The sequence below is a fragment of the Mytilus californianus genome, unplaced genomic scaffold, assembly GCF_021869535.1.
Source record: "Mytilus californianus isolate M0D057914Y unplaced genomic scaffold, xbMytCali1.0.p SCAF_8, whole genome shotgun sequence".
NCBI classification, from domain to species: domain Eukaryota; kingdom Metazoa; phylum Mollusca; class Bivalvia; order Mytilida; family Mytilidae; genus Mytilus; species Mytilus californianus.
The window spans coordinates 94,029,684-94,055,171 of NW_026262734.1; the positions used below are offsets into that span (position 1 = coordinate 94,029,684).

The 25,488-nt window shown below is 33.5% G+C and overlaps 2 protein-coding genes across 4 annotated transcripts in view; one reads left to right on the plus strand and one right to left on the minus strand.

Annotated features, from left to right (window-relative positions):
- The first annotated feature begins 565 nt into the window (after window positions 1-565).
- On the plus strand, window positions 566-15,335 carry LOC127713095 (uncharacterized). The gene is made up of 2 exons (XM_052219723.1): window positions 566-662; window positions 13,614-15,335. The coding sequence occupies exon 2, from the start codon at window positions 13,623-13,625 to the stop codon at window positions 15,309-15,311; it is 1,689 nt and encodes a 562-aa protein (XP_052075683.1). The 5' UTR covers window positions 566-662; window positions 13,614-13,622; the 3' UTR covers window positions 15,312-15,335.
- Window positions 15,336-20,673: 5,338 nt separating this feature from the next.
- The window catches only part of LOC127713091 (uncharacterized), a 29,170-nt gene continuing 24,355 nt past the window's right edge, over window positions 20,674-25,488 (minus strand). For all 3 annotated transcript variants that reach the window (XM_052219710.1, XM_052219708.1, XM_052219709.1), the window contains exon 2: window positions 20,674-25,475. In XM_052219710.1, coding sequence (XP_052075670.1) covers window positions 22,887-25,283 — 2,397 coding nt within the window. In that variant the 5' untranslated portion in view covers window positions 25,284-25,475 and the 3' untranslated portion in view covers window positions 20,674-22,886. The remainder of the gene's footprint in view (window positions 25,476-25,488) is intronic.

The following is a 25,488-nucleotide window of genomic DNA, read 5'->3' on the forward strand; positions in this document are numbered from 1 at the left end:
AAGGCAACAATTCAGACCCTATATATCAAACTTTCCTTTTATCAAGTTCAGTCAACATCTCCCATACCCAACTCCGCTCGACACACTTTGCAGTATATGTTCCAAGTGACATGTACCTAACTATTTGATATTTAATAATTGAGAAATTTGTTTTCAGCCTGAACAGGCATGAAATATTTACCACTGGACGTTCAACAAATTACCATCAATACTAATTATTCCGGGGCGGATCCATCCAATTTTCAAAAGGGGGTTCCAACCCCAGATGAAAGGGAGGCTCCAACCATATGTCCCCAATCAAAAGCATTGATCGTCAAAAAAGGGTGGGTTCAACCCCTTGACACCCCCTTTTGGATCCGCAACTGTTATTCATCAAAGACAGTGATCCTGGTTATAAAAGTTGCATTATCACAAGGTAATCCAATGCACTTTTTTCTGCCTTTCTTTACCTATAAAAGCCTTTTACTTTTTTTTAAATATTCAATACTATTTTGATTTGTATTATAACTATCTGTGATCTATTTTTGAACTATTGATCGGTCATGTGATTGTTCTGTAAAAATGACACCTACAATTCACTGTACGTAATATGTGTAGTAGTTATTCATTATTTAAGCATCGATTTAAGTTTACCTCTATGGTGAAACTTGAATACATATAAGGTAAACACTTTTTTTTTACATTAGCATATGTATAAACAATTAATGTTATTTTTTAATGTTACCATTACGATATTGTATGTATATACAATGAAGTAGAAACGAAAGTAGATGTTATGGTTGGCATTGTCTTTCTGACATTAACGGTCTTAATAACTACACTTCAATAACAACTAACAAAATGAATGCATTCAGCCGTGCAAACTGACTCAGCCGTCAGACATGGGGTAATTGAAATATGTAATTGTAAATGACCGTAATTAATTACAATTTCTCAAGTAATTGAATGTAATGTGTAATTGAGCTTTTTTTCAATTACAAGTAACTGAAAGTATAAGGAATTACATAGCCAAAATTGACTAAAATTTCAATTGACAATTACTTTTCAGTTACATTTGAAATTTGGATCAGAAAGATTGAATCTTGTGTTTCCTAAAAAAAATCAGGAAAAGCCATGACCTTAGTAAATGTAGTTAGCTGACAAAGCAAAGCATACACAGTATATTTTCTGTATTTACACAACTATGGGAGATTCTTTATTTTGTACTGAAAGAACAAATAATAAAAAAGAAGAAAAAAAAAGATAATTAAAAACCAATTGTTTAAAGAACAATTGAAGGTCTTTCCACATCAATTTTCTAAATAATTGATAAGAAGCTACTTCTTGTTTACTCAAAGTTACTATTGGCGTCCAATCATAGGTTTCTTCATACCGATTCAATAAACACTTGGTTTCTATAGACTTTTACCTGAAATAAGGGGGATAATTGACAACTTCCGGTTTAGAAAATGTCACTTCCGGTCTCATATGATAGCTTTATTTACACTGATTCCAAAAATATATGGTTTATGTATACTTTTGCCTGTAAAAAGGGAGATAATATGCTACTTCAGGTTTATAAAATGTAACTTCCGGTCTCAAATGATAGGCTAATGTATGACCATTCAAAAAATATATGGTTTCTATGTACTTTTACATGAAATAAGTGCATAAATTACGACTTCCGGTTCACTCAAGGTCACTTCCGGTTGATATTTTTCAAGCTCATATGTTACCCAACATTTTGCAAAACATCTCATGGCTTTATCATGTACTAATCTGAAGAAATAATCAATTTACCTTAAAATAAAACATTTCAGGGGCAATAACATCTATAAGATGTCACTGGATTGATTCAGACCAATTATATCATATCTTCATCACAATATAACAAACAATTTGCACTAGTTCTTTTATATATAACGACCTCATTTTCTAAGTAAGGCCCGAAGGACCTCAAATAAAAAGACTATAGTTTTATACGGTTTACGGTTTATGAGTAACAAAAACATAACGACAAATTTAATTGATAAAGGTAGATAACTCCTTTAAAATTTCACCTGATCGATTCGATCCAAATCAGCCAAAAATTTCTGAGGATGTAACGAACAAATATGAAAAAGAATTTTGTCGTTATCTTTTTTGGTTATGGAGGAGATACACTCACAAGAAAAACAGTGTTTGGGGAGATAACTCTTACAATAAAAAAGTCTTCGCCTGAAAGAGATATAAGAGCGCAATAACTGTTCGATATCATATTCAAAACATCTAAGCAACATCTTGTGAAACAACTTTATACCGCAAGAAAAGGGTTTGGTGGAAGAAGAAAAAAAACTAAAAACCAATTGTTCAGAAAACAATTGAAGGTCTTTCCACATCAATTTTCAAAGTTATTGAAAAGCATCTAGTTCCGGTTTACTCAATGTTAAAATTGGCATCCAATCATTAGTTTCTTTATACTGATGGGATAAATAAATGGTTTCTATATACTTTTGAGTGAAATAATGGAGATAATGAGCTACTCCCGGTGAAGTAAATGTTATTTCCGGTCTCATAAGAAAGCTTCTTTCACACTGATTCCAAAATATATAGTTTCTATATACTTTTGTATGTAAAACAGGAGATAATTGGCCACTTCCGGTTGATCGAAAGTCACTTCTGGTCTCGAGTAAGAAGTTTATGTATCTATATTACAAAATATATGGATTCCGAGTACTTTTCCATGAAAAAAGTGCAAAAATAGCTACTTCCGGTTTTCTCAAGGTCACTTTCGTTTGCCATTTTTCAAGGTCATATTTCACCTATCATTTTGTAAAAGATCATATGGCTTTATAATGAACCAAGCTGAAGTAATAATCAATTAACCTTATAATTAGACATTTCAGGGGCACTAACTCCTATAAGATGCCATAAGATTGTATCAGACCAAACGTAACATATCTTCATTACAATAAAGCAAACATTTTGCACTTGGTGTTTCATATATATCTTTAAAAGTGTTGGAGAAAATGCTAAAACAAGGAAAAGTCAAAATTGAGAACTTGACCTTTACCTTGACCTCATTTTCTAAGTTAGGACCTAGGGACCTCAAATAAAAAGATTCCATGGTTATACGGTAAACGGTTTATGAGTTAAAAAAAAACATACCGACAAATTTATTTGGTAAAGGTAGATAACTCCTATAAAATTTCATCGAATCGCTTCGATCCGAATTAGTCAAAAATTTCTGAGGATGTAACGAACAATTTAGAAAAAGAATTTTGTCGATATCTTTTTTTGTTACGAAGGAGATGCACACACTTGATAAACAGTAAATAGGGAGATAACTCTTACAAAGAAAATTTTTCGGCTTAGAATGTGTGAAAATAAAAAGCGCATAAACTGTATGATACTATATAAGAAATATCTTAGCGACATATTGCGAAACAAACATTTTACGCGAGAACAAAATTTGGCGGAAGAAAAAAATAATAATCAGAACAAATACAATAGGTCTTTCCACAGAAAAGTGGAAAGACCTAATAAAAATATGCAATAACTTGTGTTTAAAAGAAACCATTAGTAAGTCACTGTTTATACCTTGATTAGCTTTTGTCTACATGTATATACAGATAGATATTATTAGACGTTGATTTATCATAATCAACTTTAAATCGGGTGGTGTGCTTTGTTTTTGCGCCAATTTGCATTTCATTTGCGCCAAAAAATCTTTAATTTGCGCCACAAACCATATTTCATTTGCGCCTAAAATAAAACATTTCATTTACGCCTATACTACAGCAGGTAAATAATATCAAAACAAGATTTATTCAAAAGAGACTTTTAAAAATGACTTTGAAACTGTTTTTGGTTGCATAACACATATTCATCAGAAATCAGGCATCATAAAACCATAATGAGAGCACTTTACATTGATCAGAGGCTTTTCATAATAATGTTAAAACACAGTTCTGTAATAAATCAACGTGATCATAAAACCTAAAAGAAAGCACTATACACTGGAATGTTTGTCCCGAAAAATTACTTCTAAATTTATAAAAATGTATTCGTACATTTGCAGATAGATAAAATAAGTATTATTCCATGTTTGATTTGGAAAATAAAAGTTTGACTTGCATATAAAATATTAAATAATACAACCCTCCCCCTTTTTCCCTTTTCCATACCCTCTTCTATACATGTTTGTACCGTATGCTGCAAATATATTCCCGCGGTATGTACAAGCCAATTCGTTACGTACATTGTACCTCATTTTTTACATTGATCGTGTGTGTTTCCATTTCATACCTTAATTATGGGGCAAATCATTCTTTTGTAGTATTTTAAATCCTTAAAACTTTATACTGGTCATAACTAGTTTTGAGGATTTTCAACAAATGAAATCTACCCAAGTCCTCATCCTTTCTACGAGAAATGGGTATTTTTCCACATTGCATGTAACTTTTTCTTGTTAATATAAGCTTTGAAGTTTTCCTTAAGGATTTTGTACCCTTTTGTTGTTTCAATGCTAAAGAATGTAAATTTTACAGAAAATCCACAGCTTTTCCCCGTGTACTCTTATTTTTGAAAATTATGTACTAGTTCTAAATAGAAAGTGGATTAATGAATGCAGTGCTAGCAATGATCTCCCTAAAAGAAATCTTGAAATAAAGATATTAGTTAAAACGAGTACAAATATGGACCAACTTAAGTACACCTGCCAGGGTGTGCTCGTCTTTAATGACTCTGCAAGAGGTTTTTTAGGATTGTAAACAACAAACGCTAGCACACCATGGATGAACTAGTGAGTAATCTAGGTTTCAAATGTCATAACGAAAGTCTCTGTAATAAAGTCTGTGGATTTTCTGCAAAAATTTAGGCTTGAGATGACACAAAATCCACATTTTCTACTAAATGAAATTAGACAATAAATATAATTTCTGTGAAAGACGTTTCCCTTTGGTATATGTACAAAATGATATGTCTCATTTTATTCAGTATTTTTGCTGTTTTGATATTATCACGGTTTAATTAAGCAGTACAAACAATCTTTAATACCCGTAATTATTATTCATGTTATTGATCATCATAACAAATAAACAAATATGGTTGAACTTACACCTCAAAAACTACTCTGAATACAGACTTACCTGTGCAGTTGGAAACGTTTTTTAAAGGCCTGGCATCCACTAGATATATAAAAGTCAAATGCATTTTGTATATCAGAAAGATAAAATCTTTTTTGGATTTTGATGGGCATTTTTTTTCGTTCCTGTGGTTGGTGTAAAAATAAACAATCACCTGAATTACATTTGATACTGTCCACTCATTTACACCCTTTAACTCATCTATTGTTGTGTGGATATCTATTGTCCTTCTTTTGTCCATGTCAATCAAGGAAAATCAATACTATACAACAGTTGTTACCTGAGAGGGAGTATCTCAAAGCTTTAACCCAACTTAGTTTCTTTTTACGTCTTCTGCAGGAACAAACAAAAACATGCCCATCAAAATCCAAAAAAGATTTTATCTTTTTAAAGCACAAAATGCATTTAACTTTTATACATCTAGTGGATGCCAGGCCTTAAAACGTATCCAACTGCACAAGTTAGTCTGTACTCAGAGCAGTTTTTGAGATGTAGATACAGCCATTTTTGTCCATTTGTTATGATGAACCTTATCATTACGCCGCATCAGCGCAAAAATATGCTATATCCCGGCGATTGCTATTATTAATCTATATTATTTTGCAAGTTTTTCGTATGTTTAAACTGTGCTTTAGCTGCTTACATTTATATCCTTTTGCATTCAGTTGTGCTTTATTTTTGCATGTGCTTTGTTTGTATTGATTGCATGTTTTAATTGCTTGCGTGTGTTCTATGTGAATATGTTGATCTGCTCTTTATTTTGCATGTGCTATATCTGTATTGATATCGTCTGCTTTTATTGCCTTTGTGTGTTTTACATACATGTTGCTTTGTTTTCGTTATTGCATGTGCTTTGTATTTCTTGATACGTACTGTGTATATTGCTTATATGTGCTGTATATGTATGTGTTGCTCTTCAAGGGTTGTTCTTGTTATGTTATTATATCAGTCGGTTTAAAAGGTCTATAGAGTTTATGTTCTATGTTGATTGTAAAATGAAACCCCGTTTTCAAATAAAGATAACTTTACTTTACTTTACTTTCGATTCATTTGGTTTAATCAAAATTATTTTCCCCTTCTACATGTAAAATTATTAGGTTAATTAACCAACAGAAAAGGCAATTGGTGCCTATCATCGAATATGATCCTGACCCTGACCTTATATCTAAATTCAAATATGATCCTGACCTTGACCTTTGATCTAAATTCAAATATTTTTTTTACATATTTTCGTGTTAGAACCATTATCTTTTTTGTGTGAACCCGTTCACGCCTATATATAGGTGAGTTTTGTTAGCTTCTATGGGTCATTCAGATAACTTCGGAAACAAGATTCTCGGAACGTCTCGAAAATTTTCGATCATTTATACAGGTAGTTATCTATGTCTTTGATGATAATGACCCTCTTTGAATAGGCGCCAATGGGACATTGTATATTTCATAAATCAAAGTTCATTTGAAGATCGGAAATTTAAAAAGTAAAGACTGTAGATAAAAAAAAAGCATCGATATATTTTAAACTTTGCATTTTGACAGAACATATATGTGTTTTGATGTGAATGTTTGTTAAATATCAAGTATAATGATAACGCAATTATATAGTTTATGTTTTGAGACGGTCCCTGTGTGTGTAGTATTTGATATCACGTGCTATTGTGCATTGTGATTATAAACCTGGGAAAAGTATACTGACAATATATTATGACCCAGGATAACCTGATTATTTCTGAACGATTACCACGTGATATTTTGTATTTCCATCATAGCCTGGACAAATGTCGGAAAGCAAGAAACGATACTTCTGTTTAAAATATTATCTCCGGTCGGAAACACAGTGGTTGGCCGAAAGCATAAAGATATTTAAACAAAACAATATTATGTCAAAAATACTTAATTTCATTAATGAATACTAACAGACCAAGGGAATATTCATTAAAATTATTAAGTTTTAACTGAAGCTAAATTTATCATATTAAATAGAATATAATCATGATAATTAATAATGTTATCCTATGTCCCTCAGCGTTTAACAGTGAATACATTTATGAAAATTATATGCAACATATGAGAACCAATTATTAAGCGGAGGCACACACATAAATTAGTATCTAAAATTAAGACTGTAGTGGATGAAAAGAAAATAGTTGTTTCAGTTTATAAGGATTTTAAATCCTTCACAAAAAAATATAAGTAATATTTTACAACAATCATTTCATTACTACGTTGATTATTTTATACCGCGTTAGAATGGTTTTATAAGTCTCTACTTATACTTTGAATAGCAATATATTCATAAAATGGAAAGGTAAATTTGAAGAAGAGATTGATTTGATAAAACAAATGCGGTAAATACTTGATGTTTGTGTTTATTAATAGTATGTTTAAAATTTTCGGAAAAGATTCATCAACAGGAATGTATGTTTGTTTTTATATATATATAAGAGTTCAACCTTTAAAGTTGTGGTCACACCTTACCGGATAGCACAAACGGACGCCTAACGGATGATAAAAAAGTTTTCCGTTGACAAAAATGTTATCCGTTGGTAGTCCGTTGATGTACTGACCAAATAAAACGGACGCGTAACGAATGAATAACGGACACACACCGGATATGCAACGTACGAGAAACGGAAACGTACCGGACAGAACGAATGTCGAACGTATATCCAACGGACGAGTACCCCATAAAACGGACACCTAACGGAAGCGTACCAGATAAAACGGATGAACAAGATATACGGAAAAATTTATGGCGACAATAATAATACATGTATATCGCATAAACATACAAAACGTTTCCGTGTAAATGGTTTTGGTTTGTTCTTCAAAATGCCGCCAAAGTGTAGTGTCTGGCCTAAATAAGAGCTGTTTGATAGTGAAGACGTGCCCTTACTCTAATTCAATTATGAATAATAAGAATTCATGACACTCAAGAAATCTGACATACCAGTAATTGGCATTTTTGACGCGAAATTTTCAATTGGTATTTATCCGTCTCAGATGCGTTCATCATCCATTTTATCCATTATACGTCCGGTAGAAGTCCGTTTCCCATTCGTTCAACATCCGTTTAATCCGTTAAACGTCCGGTAGAAGTCCGTTTGTGAATTTGTCTACCGGACCTCTAACGGATGAATAACGGACAAGTAACGGATACAAAACGGAAACGGAACGGACGAGTACCGTATAAAACGGACGCCTACCGGATATATAACGAACACTTCATCCGTTGAAAGTCCGTTCAAAGTTTTGAACATGCTCAAAATTTTCCACCGGACAGAACGGACGTCGACGGATAAAACGGACGCTGAGCGGACATGAAACGGAAATGAACGGACGTCTAACAGATATGAACGGATTAAAAAAATGTTATCCGTTCGGCGTCCGTTCGCGCTATCCGTTAAGGTGTGATCTGGGCTTATAGCATCTAAATTTTTGCAATATGGTGCAATTTTGAAAAATGTATGCATTGGGTTGACGAGCTATTCCAGCTACACACGTCTTGGTTCATTTACATTATATTAGACCCTCTTCACACGACACAACAAAATCGGATTTTAAATCCTATTTGACAAGAATATTGGTTTGCGTTTACACAAATTCTGGATAAAATGACGATGAATCCCTAGTCAAACCACTTGAGGTAGATAGTTTGACATCCGAATTCAACTAACATTAGATTTGAGCCTAGAATAAATGTACGCGATGACGCAAATACATATTCTAATCCAGAGTATCGGTGCGTATGTTTTCCATTCACTATAAGTAAGAGCTTGAAATATGACTTTGAAGGATGGTTAGCACTAATGTACTCTGACCTCTAGTTGTTTCTCTTTTCTTTTTCTGTTTTTTTGTTAGTGACTATCCTATTGTAACCTTTATTTTTTTTTTAATTACTAAGGATTTGCTACCCTAAAAAAAGATTACCTAAGCTGTATTTAGTAAAACTTTTCGGAAAGTTTGGTCTTCACTGCTCTTCAACTTCGTACTTTATTTGGACTTTTTAACTGTTTTGATTCGAGCGTCACTGAGGAGTCATTTGTAGACGAAACGTACGTCTGGCGTACAAAATGTTAATCCTGGTATCTATGATGAGAATATTTGACTTTTATCAAACATATCTTTTTCTATAAATTTGTTCTTTTGAGAGCATATTCAGGTATTCATAAAACTTCTGAAAACAAGATATTCTTCAAAACTAAGATTTTCCTGTAGAATATATGGAATGATTAAGGTAACTTCAGGAAAATACCACCTATATACCATGAGTGCAGAGAGCTTCAATAATGAGTATAAGAATAATTGAAAGCATTCAGGAAACAAAATTTGATGATATGAAAGATAAAATAAATGCATACAGGTTATAAAGCAAACTGAGTGCTGAAATTTATATTGCGATTGGTCTGTGCAATTTGTTCCAAACATCGGATTTGCAAAAACTGGGAATTGCAATAGGATTAGGACTTTGTATATCAAACACGAAGCAAAACTAATGTATGCTCCCAAGTAATAAATAAAATAGTCAAGCCTTAAAAGGAAAATTTAAAAATATATCTGTATCCACTTTTCTATTTACAACTAAAATACAACAGCGCTTTTAATTGACTTGTGCAATAATTTACACACAATTACATTTTTACAATCAAGATGTTTTAACATCATCATTACCCTATCCTATCCACAGTCAATTATTCCAAATCAAAAGCAAAAGAATCAGCAACAGTATTTTGGTGATCGGTCAGCGGTCTCGGGTTCACGTGTTGCTTTTTCTTCTTTTTTTTATTAAAGAAAGCAAATTATTTATCCATTGACACAGGCTGAAAAGATCTGGAATATGGGCGCAAGTTCACAAGATATGTGTGTCATGTAACATTGTAGATGACATCTGACCTTAACCTCTGATCTGAAATAAAAAACAAGTTGCTTTCTTTAAAAGAAAAAAGCAACACGTGAACTCGAGACCGCTGAAATTTTTGTTTAAGGATGATGTTAAAACGCCTATATTGAAAATATGTAATTATGTGTAGATTCTTGTCTGTGACATAATATATTGTTAGTATAAAAGTCCCAGATTCTTGCACAAGTCAATTAATAGTTATCAAAGGTACCATGCTTATAATTTAATACGCCAGACGCGCGTTTTGTCTATATAAGACTCATCAGTGACGCTCAGATCAAAATAGTTATAAAGCCAAACAAGTACAAAGTTGAAAAGCACTGTTGGATTTTAGTTGTAAATAAAAAGTGTATACAGATACCATTTGGATTTACCTTTTAAGATTGATTAGTTTATGACTTGGGAGTGTACACCATTTTTTCTTCGTGTTAAATATACATATATATTGCAATTACTAGTTTCTTTAAACCGGATGTCTAAATCAAATTGCACAGGCCAATCGCAATGTAAATTTCAGCACTCAGTTTGCTTTATAACCTGGATGCATTTATCCTATCTGTTATATCTTCATATTTTGTTTCCTAGATGCCTTCAATTATACTCATACTCACTATCGAAGCTGTCAGTTCTCATGGTAGAGGTGGTATATAGAAATTGAAAGTCCAATTTCCATGTGAAATGTAACTCTGTGGCATGCAACTTATATGAAGGTTTCGTATTTTGTTCTTGTGAGTATCACACAAGCTTCATTAGGACGTCTTATATAATGACATTTTTTTTTTGGTTTCATAAAACATCTCAAATTTAAGGATTTCCTGAAGTTACTTCAATCCATCCAAATGGTCTACAGGAAAACTTAGTTTTGAAGAATATCTTGTTTTCAGAAGATTTATGAATACCTGAGTATGCTCTCAAAAGAACCAATTTATATAAAAAGATATGCTTGGTAAAAGTCAATAAACTCATTATCGATACCAGGATTAACATTTTGTACGCCAGATGCGCGTTTCGTGTACAAAAGACTCATCAGTGACGCTTGAATCAAAAAGTTAAAAAAAAAAACCAAATAAAGTACGAAGTTGAAGAGCATTGGGTACCCATAATTCCGAAAAAGTTTTGCCAAATACAGCTAAGGTAATCTCTTCCTTGGGTATGTCGAAATTTTCAAAGTTTATAATAGGACAGTCACTCAAAAAAAGTAAAGGAAAAGAGATACGAAATGCGAAAATTCACATTCCCCGAACAAAATTATCATTTTAGCATGCATGTTGTTTTCTGTGTGTATTACATTTTAATGTTGTGTTTCTGTTGTGTCGTAGTTCTCCTCTTATATTTGATGTGTTTCCCTCAGTTTTAGTTTGTAACCCGGATTTGTTTTTTTCTCAATCGATTTATGAATTTCGAACAGCGGTATACTACTGTTGCCTTTATTTATTTCTTGCGCAAGTAATAGTAAATGGAATACATTACTTTGATATTATGGATAAGAATATGCATTTGCGTTATCACATATCTTCATCCTAGGCTCAAATCTAATGTTCGTTGAATACGGATGTCAAACTACCGCAAACCGATATTGTTGTCAAATCGAATTGTGTCGGGTGAACAGGGTGTAATATAACGTAAATAAACCAAGACGTGTTTAGGACAGCTGGTCAACACAATGCATACAATTTTTAAAATCGCATCATATTGCAAAGATTTAAATGCTATAAAGTTGAACTATTAAAAACACACAAAAAATTTGAAATTTGATTAACATACATTCCTGTTAATAAATCTTTTCCGAAAATTTAAAATATACTATCAATAAACACAAACGTCACGTAATAGCAAATAGACATTTTATATCATATCAAAGTCTTCTTCCAAGTCTCACTTTCCATTTTATAGATATATTGCTACATGTAAACAAAATATAAGTAGAGACATATAAAACTATACTCAAACGGTGTCAAATATTAAAGTAGTAAATGAATGATTATTGTAAAATATTAACTACGTTTTTGTAAGATGCAAGGATTTAAAATCCTTGTAAATTGAAACAACTAATTTTTTTTTCATTCACTACACTCAGTTTAAATTTTATATACTAATTTATGTGTGTACATCCCTGGCAATTGATTCTCATATGTTGCATGTAATTTTCATAAATGTATTCACTGTTAAAGGGGCATTAGTTGTCAAATTCATGTTCACCGATTTGACTCAAATTTTCATATTTGATTTATAACATACTGAAACGTATATCTAAATTACAATAAGTCTGAAATAAACAATTAACACTGCACGGACTCGATAATATTTATCAGCATTTCTTGTGTATCTTAGTCTAGACGCCATCTAATTAACCATCGAGATGAACTCCGAAGACTACCGACGGTCACATAACCCGATATAAACATAAACATAAATATAAATAGATAGCGACCTCATGCAATTGGTCTGTTTGATTTCATGAAATAGGTTAAAAAATAAGTTAATCATCATTTTTACCTTTTTATGAATGATTTTTTGAGGATCGAATCAGTCAACGAAATGGTTCATCCTTGTTTCACTTTCAATGTTGACATTCTTTTCCTTTTAATGGCTGAACACGACTAATACATGCGTAACCAATCTCTAGCTAACGGGTTAAATTGAAGGTCACATGAATACGGATTCAATTAGGTCGAATTACTCACTTGCAAGTGAAAAATTCATCAGTGATGTTTCTTAGCATATTTTGACAAAATTGAACTAAACTGGCTGCTAAAAGCGAATTATCATTTCACTATTTCACTTTCATTAATGATTGAACAAAAAAAATCCTATTTTATTTTTTTTTTTATATCTCGTAGCTAATGCCCCTTTAAAACCCATGGGACATATACTATAAAATCATTAATTATATTCTATTAATGATAAATTTAGTTTCAGTTTTAACTTAATGATTTTAATCAATATTCCCTTGCTCTGTTAGTATCTATGATGAAGTTGAATATTTTTTACTGAAATATCGTTTTGTTTAATTGTATATCTGCGTTCCAACCATTGTGTTTCCGACCTAAGATAAATATTTTTAACAGAAATATTGTTTTGTCAATTTTCATCTTGCTTTCCGACATTTGCTTAGGCTATGAAGGAAATATAATATATTGCCAGTATACTGTTCCCATGTGTATTGTCACAATACAAAATAGCACGTTGTATTAATTACTGCACACACAACGCGCACAGGGACTGTCTCAAAACATAAATTATATAATTGCGTTATCATTATACTTGATATTTAATAAACATTCACATTAAAACGCATATGTTCTGTCAAATGGCAAATAGGTTGGAATATTTAAAGTATTTTTTACTGCGATCTAATCTTTACTTTTTAACTTTCCGATCTACAAATGAACTTTGATTGTTGAAATATATAATGCCACGTGGTAGCCTACCATAAGGGACTGTATCAAAGACATATTTACTACCTGTATAAATGATCGATAATTTTCGAGACGTTCCCAGAATCTTGTTTCCGAGGATATCTGAATGGACCATAGAAGCTTCACGCAAAAAAAATATTTTAATTATAAAAACAAGAAGGATCATTTAATTTGTATTTGTATTCCTTTCAGAGCCTAAAAATGGCCTCATCAGTTTCACCGTTATGTACCCTTTGTCAGGATGATGACATGTCTATTGCGGCATTGACATGGTGTACAGATTGTGAAACATTTCTGTGCTCGGATTGCGATAGATATCATGGGAGAATAAAATCAACCAAACACCATAAAATGTTGTCCATAGAAGATTATTGTCAGCTGCCTAAATTTATTCTTCAAACAGGAAATAGATGTCGTGAGCATGATAAAAAGTATAAACTCTATTGCTCATTCCACGCATGCGCGTGTTGTTTCCAGTGCTTTACAGAAAGTCATCCGAACTGCAAAGAAATAAAACAACTGTCGGATGTTTTGAAGAATGTGAAGTCGTCTGCTTCTGTTTCGAGATTAGAAAGCGATTTGTCAGATCTTAAAGAGAATTTTGAAAACATAACTAAAAGTTTGCAAGAACGCATAAAGGTCATGCAAAACCAGAAGGCGTCTGCATTAAAAGAAATAAAGCGTGTACGGAAAACAATTAATGAGTATCTTGACAAACTAGAGCACAAAATGGTCAATGACTTAAGCATTGAACATTCAAAAGTGGAACAAAATACCGATGAAATGATCATCCAAATTAGAAGCAAATTGGAACACGTTGTGCAATTGCAACTGGATTTTTCAAAAATGATCAAATTTGCAACCGAAATGCAAACGTACGAAGGGCTTAAAGAAATGGAAAAAACTTCTACCAACGAAGCCAAGTATATCGAAACTTTGAACAATTCGGGTGGCCTCAACGATATAAATCTAGTGGTAAATTTTTCACCAGATTTATATGCAGTTCTTCAAGATGTGAAGTCAATGGGGAAAATATCAATTACCTCTAAAAAGAGCAATTTAAAACTAAAAGTTGGTCAAAACAGTCAAGCTCAGCTTTTATTTCAAATGATTAAACCAATCAATGAAATAGAAGCAGTACTGAAAAAAACTTTCAGTTTACCAAATGATATAGGAAGTCTATGCATTACAAGTTGTAGCATAATATCAGAAGGTCAACTGGTATTTGCGGATCAGAATAACGAAAGTTTGATTTTATGTGACAAAAATGGCGTGTACGTCAGGAACATTTTGAAATTTTCGAGCTATCCGTCTGATATTTGCCACATCAGAAACAACATTGTCGCTGCAACGTTACCTGACGCCCATCAAATTTTATTAGTTGATGTAAAAACAAATAAAATAGTTCAAACTGTTAAAGTAAAGTCAAAATGTTACGGTGTTTATTGCGATGGAAAAACAATTTCGGTTAGACTGCCGGAGGAAAAATCTGTCGTTATTCTAAGCATAGACGGCAATGTAAAACACACTTTATCGATACCGGGAATAAATGTAAAACGTTTTTCGACTTTTAACCAGAACCGTTTCTTTATAAATTGGAAGGAAAATGATGTTCTTTGCTACAACAGCAATAGCGACTTAATCTGGAAATGTAATGAAAACATCAGTGATCCCTCTGGAATTACAATTGACAAAAATGGACTTATCTATATTGCATGCGACCAAAGCAGCAAAATCGTAATCTTTAGTAATGATGGCAAATCGAGTAGACCATTGTTGTCTTATGACGACGGAATCCGCAATCCCTGGGCACTTGATGTTGACAGAGAAACTTCAACACTTCTTGTCGCTAATCGAGATGGGGCATCAATTTTCCTTTACCAACTATAAAATACTAAAATTGTTAGATCAGTTTTCATGTCATAAAAAACTATTGTTGGGTTGTGTGCGTATCAAGAAAAAATATCTTCATTTATGCACGCATTTATGACGATTTTATTTTTCACCCTTTACAAGTACGGGATGCTTGATTTATACTTTTTGATGCATAAAAAGAGATAGTAGGGATACGTTAATAAGACAGCAATCCAACAACACAGACAACAATCAAAAGAGGTCATCATATGAGTCGTCAACAACAGACAACGTTACACCACTTCCCAAGGTTAGGAGAGGGTTTAACGCTGATAAGCATATTTTTTGGTCATATACCTTTCACTGTAACGTTTCTTATACATCATTGGCTTTCGAATATTCGGCTTTGAGCGTTCCTGTTGAATGTTAATCCAGAAAAGCACTTCAGACGTATGACATTTATGAAGTGTTACTTTCATTTTTAACTCCGCCAAATTCGTTATGTACCTGTCTAAAGTCAGACGCCTATTATTCAGAGGCTGTCATTGATTGCTGGCAGCCATATTTGTTTTCGTTTATTGTTTTTAGCATAATTATGGCCGTTGGTTGTCTTTCTTTGAATTGTTTCACATTGTGTCGTGTCGGATTCTTTTATAGCTTAATTTAAAGTATTTGTTTTGCTCATTGTTAAAGGCCGTATGGTGACCTATAATTATTTACATCAACGACATATTGGTCTCTGGTGGAAAGTAGATTCATTGGCAATTTTACCACATATCCTTATTTTTTTGTTCCCCAATTTTAAACTTGTGTCAAAAGACAACTACTTGGTAAGACAATCTGTATCTCTGTCTATGCAATCCTTATGGAAAGAACGTGTTATGAATTTTCATACGTGAATACGCAGTAAAAATTCAAATCAGCTCACATGTTCAGTCCACTTGCTTTTAAGAGGCAGAGATTCAGTTTGTTCCACCTAGCAGTTGGTTCGCATCGCAAAAATTGTAAATTTGAAACAAAGTCTGTCATTGGTAAATGGCATATTATTATAGGAAACAGAGCATCATTATGATTGTTATTAGATCTGACCGGAATCCTTGAAGATGTGAATGGAACAAAGGACCAAAGCACGAATAAAACAAGATGTAAATGGAACAAAGGACCAAAGCACGAATAAAACAAGATGTAAATGGAACAAAGGACCAAAGCACGAATAAAACAAGATGTGAGAAAAAAAAAATAAATGAGACAGCAATCAAACTGAGGACATATCAAAACAAAACAAAACGAATTACGATGCAAAATATATGAATACGAAAATGAATAAATCACGCCGTTTGTATTGTCTTTTGAATTATTTTACATTTTGTCAAGTCGGTTTAGTCGTTTAAGACTAACTAATATACGTTATGTGATTTGCTCATTGTTGAATGTAGTACGGTGATCGATGACCTTTAGTTTCTAGCAATCTAATTGAAATATAGATCTCTAATTTCTGTTATCCTCATATGAGCTTATATATACGAGCACGCGAGTTACTATAAATTAGAATTTTAAACATTCAGATTGAGTTTCTAGTGGATAGTTGTCCCTTTGGTATTCAGTCTACTTCTCTTGATTTTTATAAATTATCCTGGATAAAAAAGTTTTATAAATATTTGTCAGCTTTTCAACAAGGGATGTCACGTGGTAACATATTCCTGCTTCATAGATATTATAGGCTAGTTATCTCCCTTGCAACATACGGGGTGACCGAGCGCACGAGACAGATTGTCACGCTGACAAGTTCCTCATAGGAATCAGTCCGTAGCGATTCCCTCAAGGAACATCGCGGATTAATCCAAAAATAGTTCGTACACATCGTGTGTGATAGATTCCTCTAAGGCATCATTAAAAAAAGTAATATATTAAGGTATCATGTCTAAGGTATGACACATTCCACTAATGCAGTTATCATACAATACTACATGTCAGAATCCTCTAAGACATCACTGTATAAAGTTATCATACAAGACTATATATATATATGACAGATTCCAATAAGGCATCATTCTATTAAGGAATCGTGTAAGACAGACACCCCCCCCCCCCCCCCCCCCCCACCCACCCCCCAGGCATCGATGAATAAAGGTATCATACTATATAACATAACAGATTCCTATAAGGGATCATTGTACTCAGGAATCATGTCTGACAGATTCCCCTAAGACATTGTTTTATAAAGGCACAGTGCATAAAGTTTATTATACAATATTAATGACAGATTCCCCAAAGGCATCATTATGTAAAGAAAGATCCCCCAAAGGCATCATTATACATGTAAAGATATCATGTGTGACCTGTTCCTTTATGGCAGCATTGTGTAAAGGTATCATGTATTACAGATTTCTCTGAGGCCACACCAAATAAATTACTTGTTCTTTGGAATCAGTCGCCCCTAAAAATTCAGTTTCAACATAAAAATAGAAAATGCTCCTCTTGATTTCTTTAAGATTTCCCACTTTATTTTTATTCAGTAGGATTTTATTTTGAAACTGAATTTTAAGGGGCGACTGATTCCAAAGAACAAGTAATTTATTTGGTGTGGCCTCAGAGAATGATGTCTTAGAGGATTCTGACATGTAGTATTGTATGATAACTGCATTAGTGGAATATGTCATACCTTAGACATGATACCTTTATATATTACTTTTATTTAATGATGCCTTAGAGGAATCTATCACACACGATGTATACAAACTATTTTTGGATTAATCCGCGATGTTCCTTGAGGGAATCGCTACGGACTGATTCCTCCGAGGAACTTGCCAGCGTGACAATCTGTCATCTCGTGCTGTCGAGTCACCCTTGTTATCAGAGCCAAACAGATAAAGGACAGGGAACCAGCCTGATTGATATGATAGATAACGTCTACGTACTGACTTGTGATTTTCCTGCTATACAGGAATCTAGTTGTCAAATATGTGCTGATGAAAATTTCTCTCCCCTGAACGACCACGGACAGCTGTCCGATCCGCCTGCGTTCCTTCCCCGCTAGATAATGTGGCGTACGCGTAGTCGAATTACAGCGTTCTTTTATTTTGTTTTGAATCTGATAGCAGAATAAGTCCGAAAAATTCCATTTTATCGAGGAAATCACCAATGATATGATACCATGTTCAGAATAATTTGTTTTCTGAATGAAAAACATTGTATAGTCGTTGCATTTTTTACCGTTTAAAATTTTTGTGAAAAAAATGATATCGCAATCTATACTGTTGATCATCCTAATAACAAAACATAATCGGTTTTGATAAAAAAAAAAGATAAATCAGAATGTTCTCATTGTGTCCACTTTTTAGAAGTCTAATGCCGCTCAGACTTGCTTCGAAAATATTTTGATGAGCCACCTTTGTAAATACTTTGATGTGCATATGTATGAATGTCTTTTTTCTGTGTTTTAAATAAAATTTGGACAAATTAGGACAGTATTTATTTATTTTTTTTGGTTAGTCAATCTTAGTTTGTTAATATTTGTGTACTAAAATGTACAAGTGTAGCATGATGGTAATCTAGCGAATAATTCCGCTAAAACCGGAGCACGGAGTCTTCTTTAACCTGCAGTGAGATGTGATATAAGTGCTTCGAGTTGAAGGCCTCATTGTATCTTCGCTGTTCTTTTTCCTTTTTTTCTACGTTCGTTCAGGAATTTTACATTATATCGTTTCTAGCATAACACAATTTAAAAGGTATGGCCAGTTTTGGGGAAATAATTAGATTTTCAGCAGACGACAGGCTGTCATATTGGAGGGTTTACATTGGGGTCTTCATTTCTATATTAATTGATTTTTATGACATTTATATCTATTCTTTATTCTATTTGCCCATCATTCTCAACACTTTATATTTTAGAACCATTATTCTCATTTCTTTATTTATCTACCCATTTTTTCTATTCTATTTCTGTTTAGTCCATTATTTGTTCTTTTAACCACATATAGACCCTCATATTGCCCACTTCGTACAGGCATCTTCGTTTCAGTTTCAATCAAACCCCACTAGGGAATCAATGTAAATAGTGTGGGGGGGGGGGGGGGGTTTTGTATTCGCAGTTTAATTGGCGACATCCAGTAAAGGTAGCTACACAAGATTTGTGCATACAGAGAGTCTAGCATATTTTCTAACATGTGTTTCATTTAAAGTGTCATGGAAAATGTCAGAAAATAATTGAATACATTATAGTTTCTTCTGCTAACAAAACATGCCGTACGGTGACCTATAGTTGCCGCAAGTTACCCTCTTCGTCATTTGGTCTCTGGTAGAGAGTTGTCTCATTGGCAACCATACCACATCTTATTTTATATAATGAGTGATCCTCAAAAGTGGATATCTAGGGACCTTGGGCTAATTGGTTGATCTCTATAAAGCTAAGCTAGCTAGAAAAATGACATTTAAGCAAGGGTCCAGCTTGAACATGTTTGTATGTGACACAGAAACAAATAATGCAAATTGATGCAAACAAAGCAATCCCATCTTAAGTATCAATTTTCGTGGATTTCATGTGACAAATGAACCATAGCATATGAAGCACAACAACTTTACAAAACTGTGTACAAGTCCTAATTATCCGTTTGGAGAATTTGCTTTCACAAAGAAAATCAGTTCTTTAAATATGTATTTTTTTTAACAAAAAAACTAAATTTTTAACCAAATTAATATTTAGAAATATTTACAAAAAAATGCCAATGAGACAACTCTCCCCCAGAGACCAAATGGCATAGAAGTTAACAAATATGGGTCACTGTACGGCCTTCAACAATGAGCAAAACTCATACCGGATAGTCAGCTATAAACGGCCACGAAAAGACAAATGCAAAACAATTCAAACGGGAAAAATAACGGCCTGATTTATGTACAAAACAATGAACGAAAAACAAATATAATATACAGCAATAGACGACAACCACTGAATAAGACGCTCCTGACTTGGGACAGGCACATACAGAATGTGGCGGGATTAAACATGTCTGCGGGACCCCTAACCTGGGACAGTGATGTAACAGCACAACACAAGAACAAACTATAAAAATCATTTGAAAAGGGCTTAACTCATCAGATCGACACAAAGCAGAAACCCAAGAAACTAACACACTTACCGGACGTGGCAGGATATTTACACATCACTAAAAAAAACAAAAGAAGACACAAAGTACAGATCTGAGAGTACTCGCAGTTACTGACAGCTAGTTCAAAGCCAATAACAACTAAAAAAAAAAACATGCATCTAAGACAAAAATATCAATCAGTGCACATCCAACATCCAATGGATATAGTGTAAAAAGGTCATTAACAATCAAGAGAAAAACACAGACCGGACGTTGCAGGATATTTATACATGTATGTAGGTGACAACATTGCAATATTTGTGTAAAATTTATTATTCTTATCACATAATTAGTACACGTAACAACATTAAGTATTTAAAATACATTTAAAAAAAATCAAAATTTAAATATTCTTATCACATATTTAGTAACAAAATTAAAGTATTTAAAACAAAAAGACTAAAACACAACTGTAAATAAACATTATACAAAAATAATATAAAAACAATTACAAGAAAATCATCCAGCAACAAGTATACTTATTCATAAAGGAACACTTAAACTGCTACGTTTAAGAACTTTATTCATATATAACAACCGACCGTGCGAGACGCTCATGAGTAATCAAGGTCGTTAAACACCCCCCCCCCCCCCCACCCCCCACCCCACCCCACCCCCTTAGTACATGTAGCAGTATATTCAACAAAAGTCTATATAAATGAAATATCTTTATCTGATTAAAGTTCGGTAGTTGAAACCAGATTTTTTTCTACATCTATATAAAAGTAAAAAAATGTGGTTTGATTGCCAATGAGACAACTCTCTACAAGAGACCAAATGACACAGAATTTACCAACTATAGGTCACCGTACGGCCTTCACCAACGAATAAAACCCACTTTACATTTATGTAATTCCTTCAAAAATATATTCCGAAAAAAAGAAGGAATTTTGGTATAAAATTGATTCCATATAAAATCGGCATTATGCTGTCTACAGCGACGGGAGCTTTTACATTTTTAAATTACAAAATATGGATGTCAACGTAAAAATAAATCTCAAAAAATGTGCAAAATGTATGTTTGTTTTGAACTAGTTCATGCATTAGTCAACTTATTTTTAAATTTACAGTGCAAAATAACTAAAACTGTATAAAACAACATGTCCTAGCATTCTTATGTTTGATGTCTTATCAACTGGGGTTAAACATTGGGAAAATGTTCAGTAAACTACCAAATAAGGGGAAACAACTTTCTAAATATTTTTTTTTAACTACCATTACTGACACAGAACAAAAATCAATAATATTAATAAATTAATTTATTAAAACAATAATAGAAAATAAAAAGAAGATACAAATGCAGCAATCAAAATTCATAAATCGATTTAAAAACAATACTTTGCCTAAAAGGTTTAAGACAAAAGGTAGAAAATATTAACAAAAACATTACACTCTACATAATGGTTACGAATCGATTCACACAAAAAGACAGGTACCCCGACAGAGTGCCGTGTTCCTGGTTTCAGTAGTGGTGCGCGTAGCGTCGTTATTGTAAACTGAGCACGTTATCTACCGCTAGGTTTCTGTCTTATTGATGTATAGCCCAAATCTCCTTTTATTCGAAGAGAGAAGGAAAAGATTTTTGCTTAGACATTTCGAAGGTAAATATTAAAATTTTACAATCCCCTCCTCCTCCCTTTCTTACCTCCACATATTGAAGATTTATAAATAAATATATTCGTATCTCTATCCTTACACATTTAGTACTTTATGACTGCATTACAGTAAACATTATATTTAAAAAAAATTAAAACTTATTTAAAATACTTTTGATTTAATACTCACCATTTTATAAAAGTAGTTAAAAAATGATCAACTGAATTCGTTCTTTTTTAATTATCTCCCCTTTAAAATTTATCTTAATTGTTAATTTTACATAATTCGGAAGAATGACGCCTAATGTTACATTCCTCTATTGTGGGGGGGGGGGATGGATAGGATGGGTCTGAGTCATTATTCTTTTAAAAAAACCTCAAATGCAAACCCAAATAAGGACTGTAAAAGCAATTTGTTTTTTTTTTTGTTTTCAAAGAAATTTAAAAATTATCCCCTACAAATACAAATTCGGTGCAATAGTATTTCATGACATTTACTAAAATATGCCATTTTACCATTTTCCTTTTTAAGGAAAACAAAATATTGGCGACAAGGATCAATATGATACCCAAATATATTTTTATATTGACTTCCCCATCCCGTTAACAAAAAGTCCCAAATAGGCTGTCAGACAGTGGATGAATACCGGAATGAGTCGTTTTACTGCTAAATGCGCTCTATCGTTGAATCAAAGTACATCTTATGAATTGCCTTCTTTACTTATCTGATTATTGTAACTTCATTAAATGTTCATCTCTTTTGCATCAATAATAAAAATATAATACTATTATTGACACATTATTAATAAGGATTCATGCAAACATTATTGATATGCAATGACTTATTCGACATAAATGCATTTAATCCATTTTCAAATTGTTTGATTGTCATCATCAATATCACCAAGCATTGAACGTCTTAACGAATGGCATGTTAAAGATGTTGCCATACGCACTTGAGCAAGCCATGGTTTTTCTTTGAACGAATTTGCAATTGTCAAAGATTTGATAGCCCTGTCTCTAGAAGTTGCACCTTTGTGTTTCGAAACTTGATCTAGTAAAGGCAGAACATAATCCTCCTCTCGTAATCCGTTCCAGTAAAAGAATGGGCGACTCATGTTTTCAGTACTGATTAGAGGGAGAGGAACTGCACCATCGGAGGCTTTTGCTTGAGAAATTAATAAAGCAGATGTCAGTCGCTTCCGCTTACGTGACTTCCGCTCTTGCGTGGTGGCACTTGATTTTTCGGTGTGAGTAGGGGATCTTGGTACTTCAGAGATCATCGTTGATGTTTTTGTTTTATCGAGTTTTAAATTAGACAATGTTTTACTTATTCCTTTATTTGGAGTTTGAAAGAAGTTCTTAGGGTTCTTCATACCGAGATTGGGCGGGTTGTTTTCTTTGACATCTGTTGTATTATCTGTAAACACATTGTCATCAGATGTAGTCTGTTGATCCTTGCGTTTTATAATTGCGGGAAGCTTCAATATAGTTCCCTTGCTTTCAGTTTCCTTATCTTCAAGTTTCAACTTTTCAGGTTGATCCGGCTTCTTTGCTGTTTCCTCAGTTTGCTCTATAGTCTGGTCTCTTGATAAGAGTTGTTTACTTCTGAATGCTGGCTTGGCTGGAGTTCTAATGGATCTTTCATTTGATTCGTCTATGATTGGAGCTTCAAGAACACCCTTTAGTTTGCCTAATATTCCTGTTTTCAACGGTTTTGTGGGTTCTGAATCGTCTTCCGAAATGCTTGTAACTGTACCTCGTCTTGCACGACTTATAACAGAGCCTGGAGGTCCATTAGCTTCATTGTTTGAACTTATTGACTCTAATGTCCTCTGTTTTGCACCAATAATTTTGCCTAATGTAGAACCAGGCTTTTTCGGTAAAGCAGATCCCTCGTCTTCTGATTCTTCTATAGTAGATTTGATACCGGTGATAAATCTGGTCCCCATATCAGTTCTATCCAGAATATTGCCCCACTTGGTGTTTTTCTGTAGTTTCATGTTTTTATAGTTTGTTACTGCCGACATCTGTTTAAAGTATTGTTCTGGATCTTCCTTGTTGATTCCATATACATCCTGAAATACAGACAGCGATTTCTTACGAATGCTTCCGAGTTCTGATCGAGGTTTTCCTGTCATTGGACTGTCAGTCACGCCATTGACGACGGGTATACCAAAACTGACCAGTGGTCCACTGGTAAAGGATTTTTTCTTCAAAGATGATCTTGTCGTTCCATACTTTGCGAAACATCTTTCTTTTGCAATGGTAGCCCATTCTTTGACTTTACTTAAAGTCTGAACAGATAATGCACCAAATTTACCAACAGAAACCTTTGACCATTGCCTTGTTAATAGAAACGAGGCGCACGGTTTAACTTTTTGACGCAAAGCGATATTGAGTGGCGCAAGGTCGTTTCCATTTTTAGCCATGACGCAAGTGATATCGTGATTAACCATTAATCGCAAAACACCAAGTTGATTATTTTCAGTTGCTTCGTGCACAGGTGCTTTCTTTGTTTCGATATGTGGTTCCATTCTCATCCATTGTCGGAGGGGATGTTCGCCGATTTGTTCATCTGCACGGATGCCTTGCTTTATAAGCGATCTAGCTAAATCTACGTTTCCATAATGTGCCGCAATAAATAATGCCACTTTCATTTGAAATCGAGCTATGACTTCTTCCGTTGATATTTGTGCTATCACTTGAGGAGTAAATCCCATTATACAAAGATTTATAAATTCATTCCATCCATCCCAGTTTTCTAATCGAATCGTTTGTCCAGCCTCTACACCATAGTCGAAGAGCTGGTGGTCATCATACAGTTCTTTCTTGTTATAAACGAGACGGAATACTGATACCGGAAGTCCTGATTTCTTAGCACAGAGCGTGCGCAGATCCTCAATTTTCAGTAACGGTACAGACAAATCTTTATCAATAATTTCGATATTTTCATCGTTGTACGTACAGTAGATGAATAACACGGGCTTCACTTCTTCTTTTATGATTACTCTGATAGTAGAACCCGCGGGAATACCGAGATCAGTAAAACACCAAGATTCCTCCAAATCTGCTCCGCCATAATGAAGAACCAGGATATTCCGATCCTTCTTATTCAACTCATCAATGTAAATATTAAATTTAGCCTGAAACAATTTTTTCACATTACCAACTAACGTTCCTATGGGAACATCTAGAGAGCATCGCTCTCCTTCGTATAATCCGAAAACTAACATGGTTGTCTTTCGAATTTTTGCTTTCCTTTTCATAATCTTGATTGCTGCCGCACAAATTTTATACAATTTTAATAACTCCGACGTTGAGAAGATGGATGTTCCCGGAAAGGTGAACTACCAATATTCAAAATGGAGTTTTGACGATAAGTTTAAAATAAACAATAAAATCCGTGTGCCACACTGAAAATTCTGACACTGCCGTTCTTCACTGGAAATCTGCTATTCCTAAAAAGTTAAA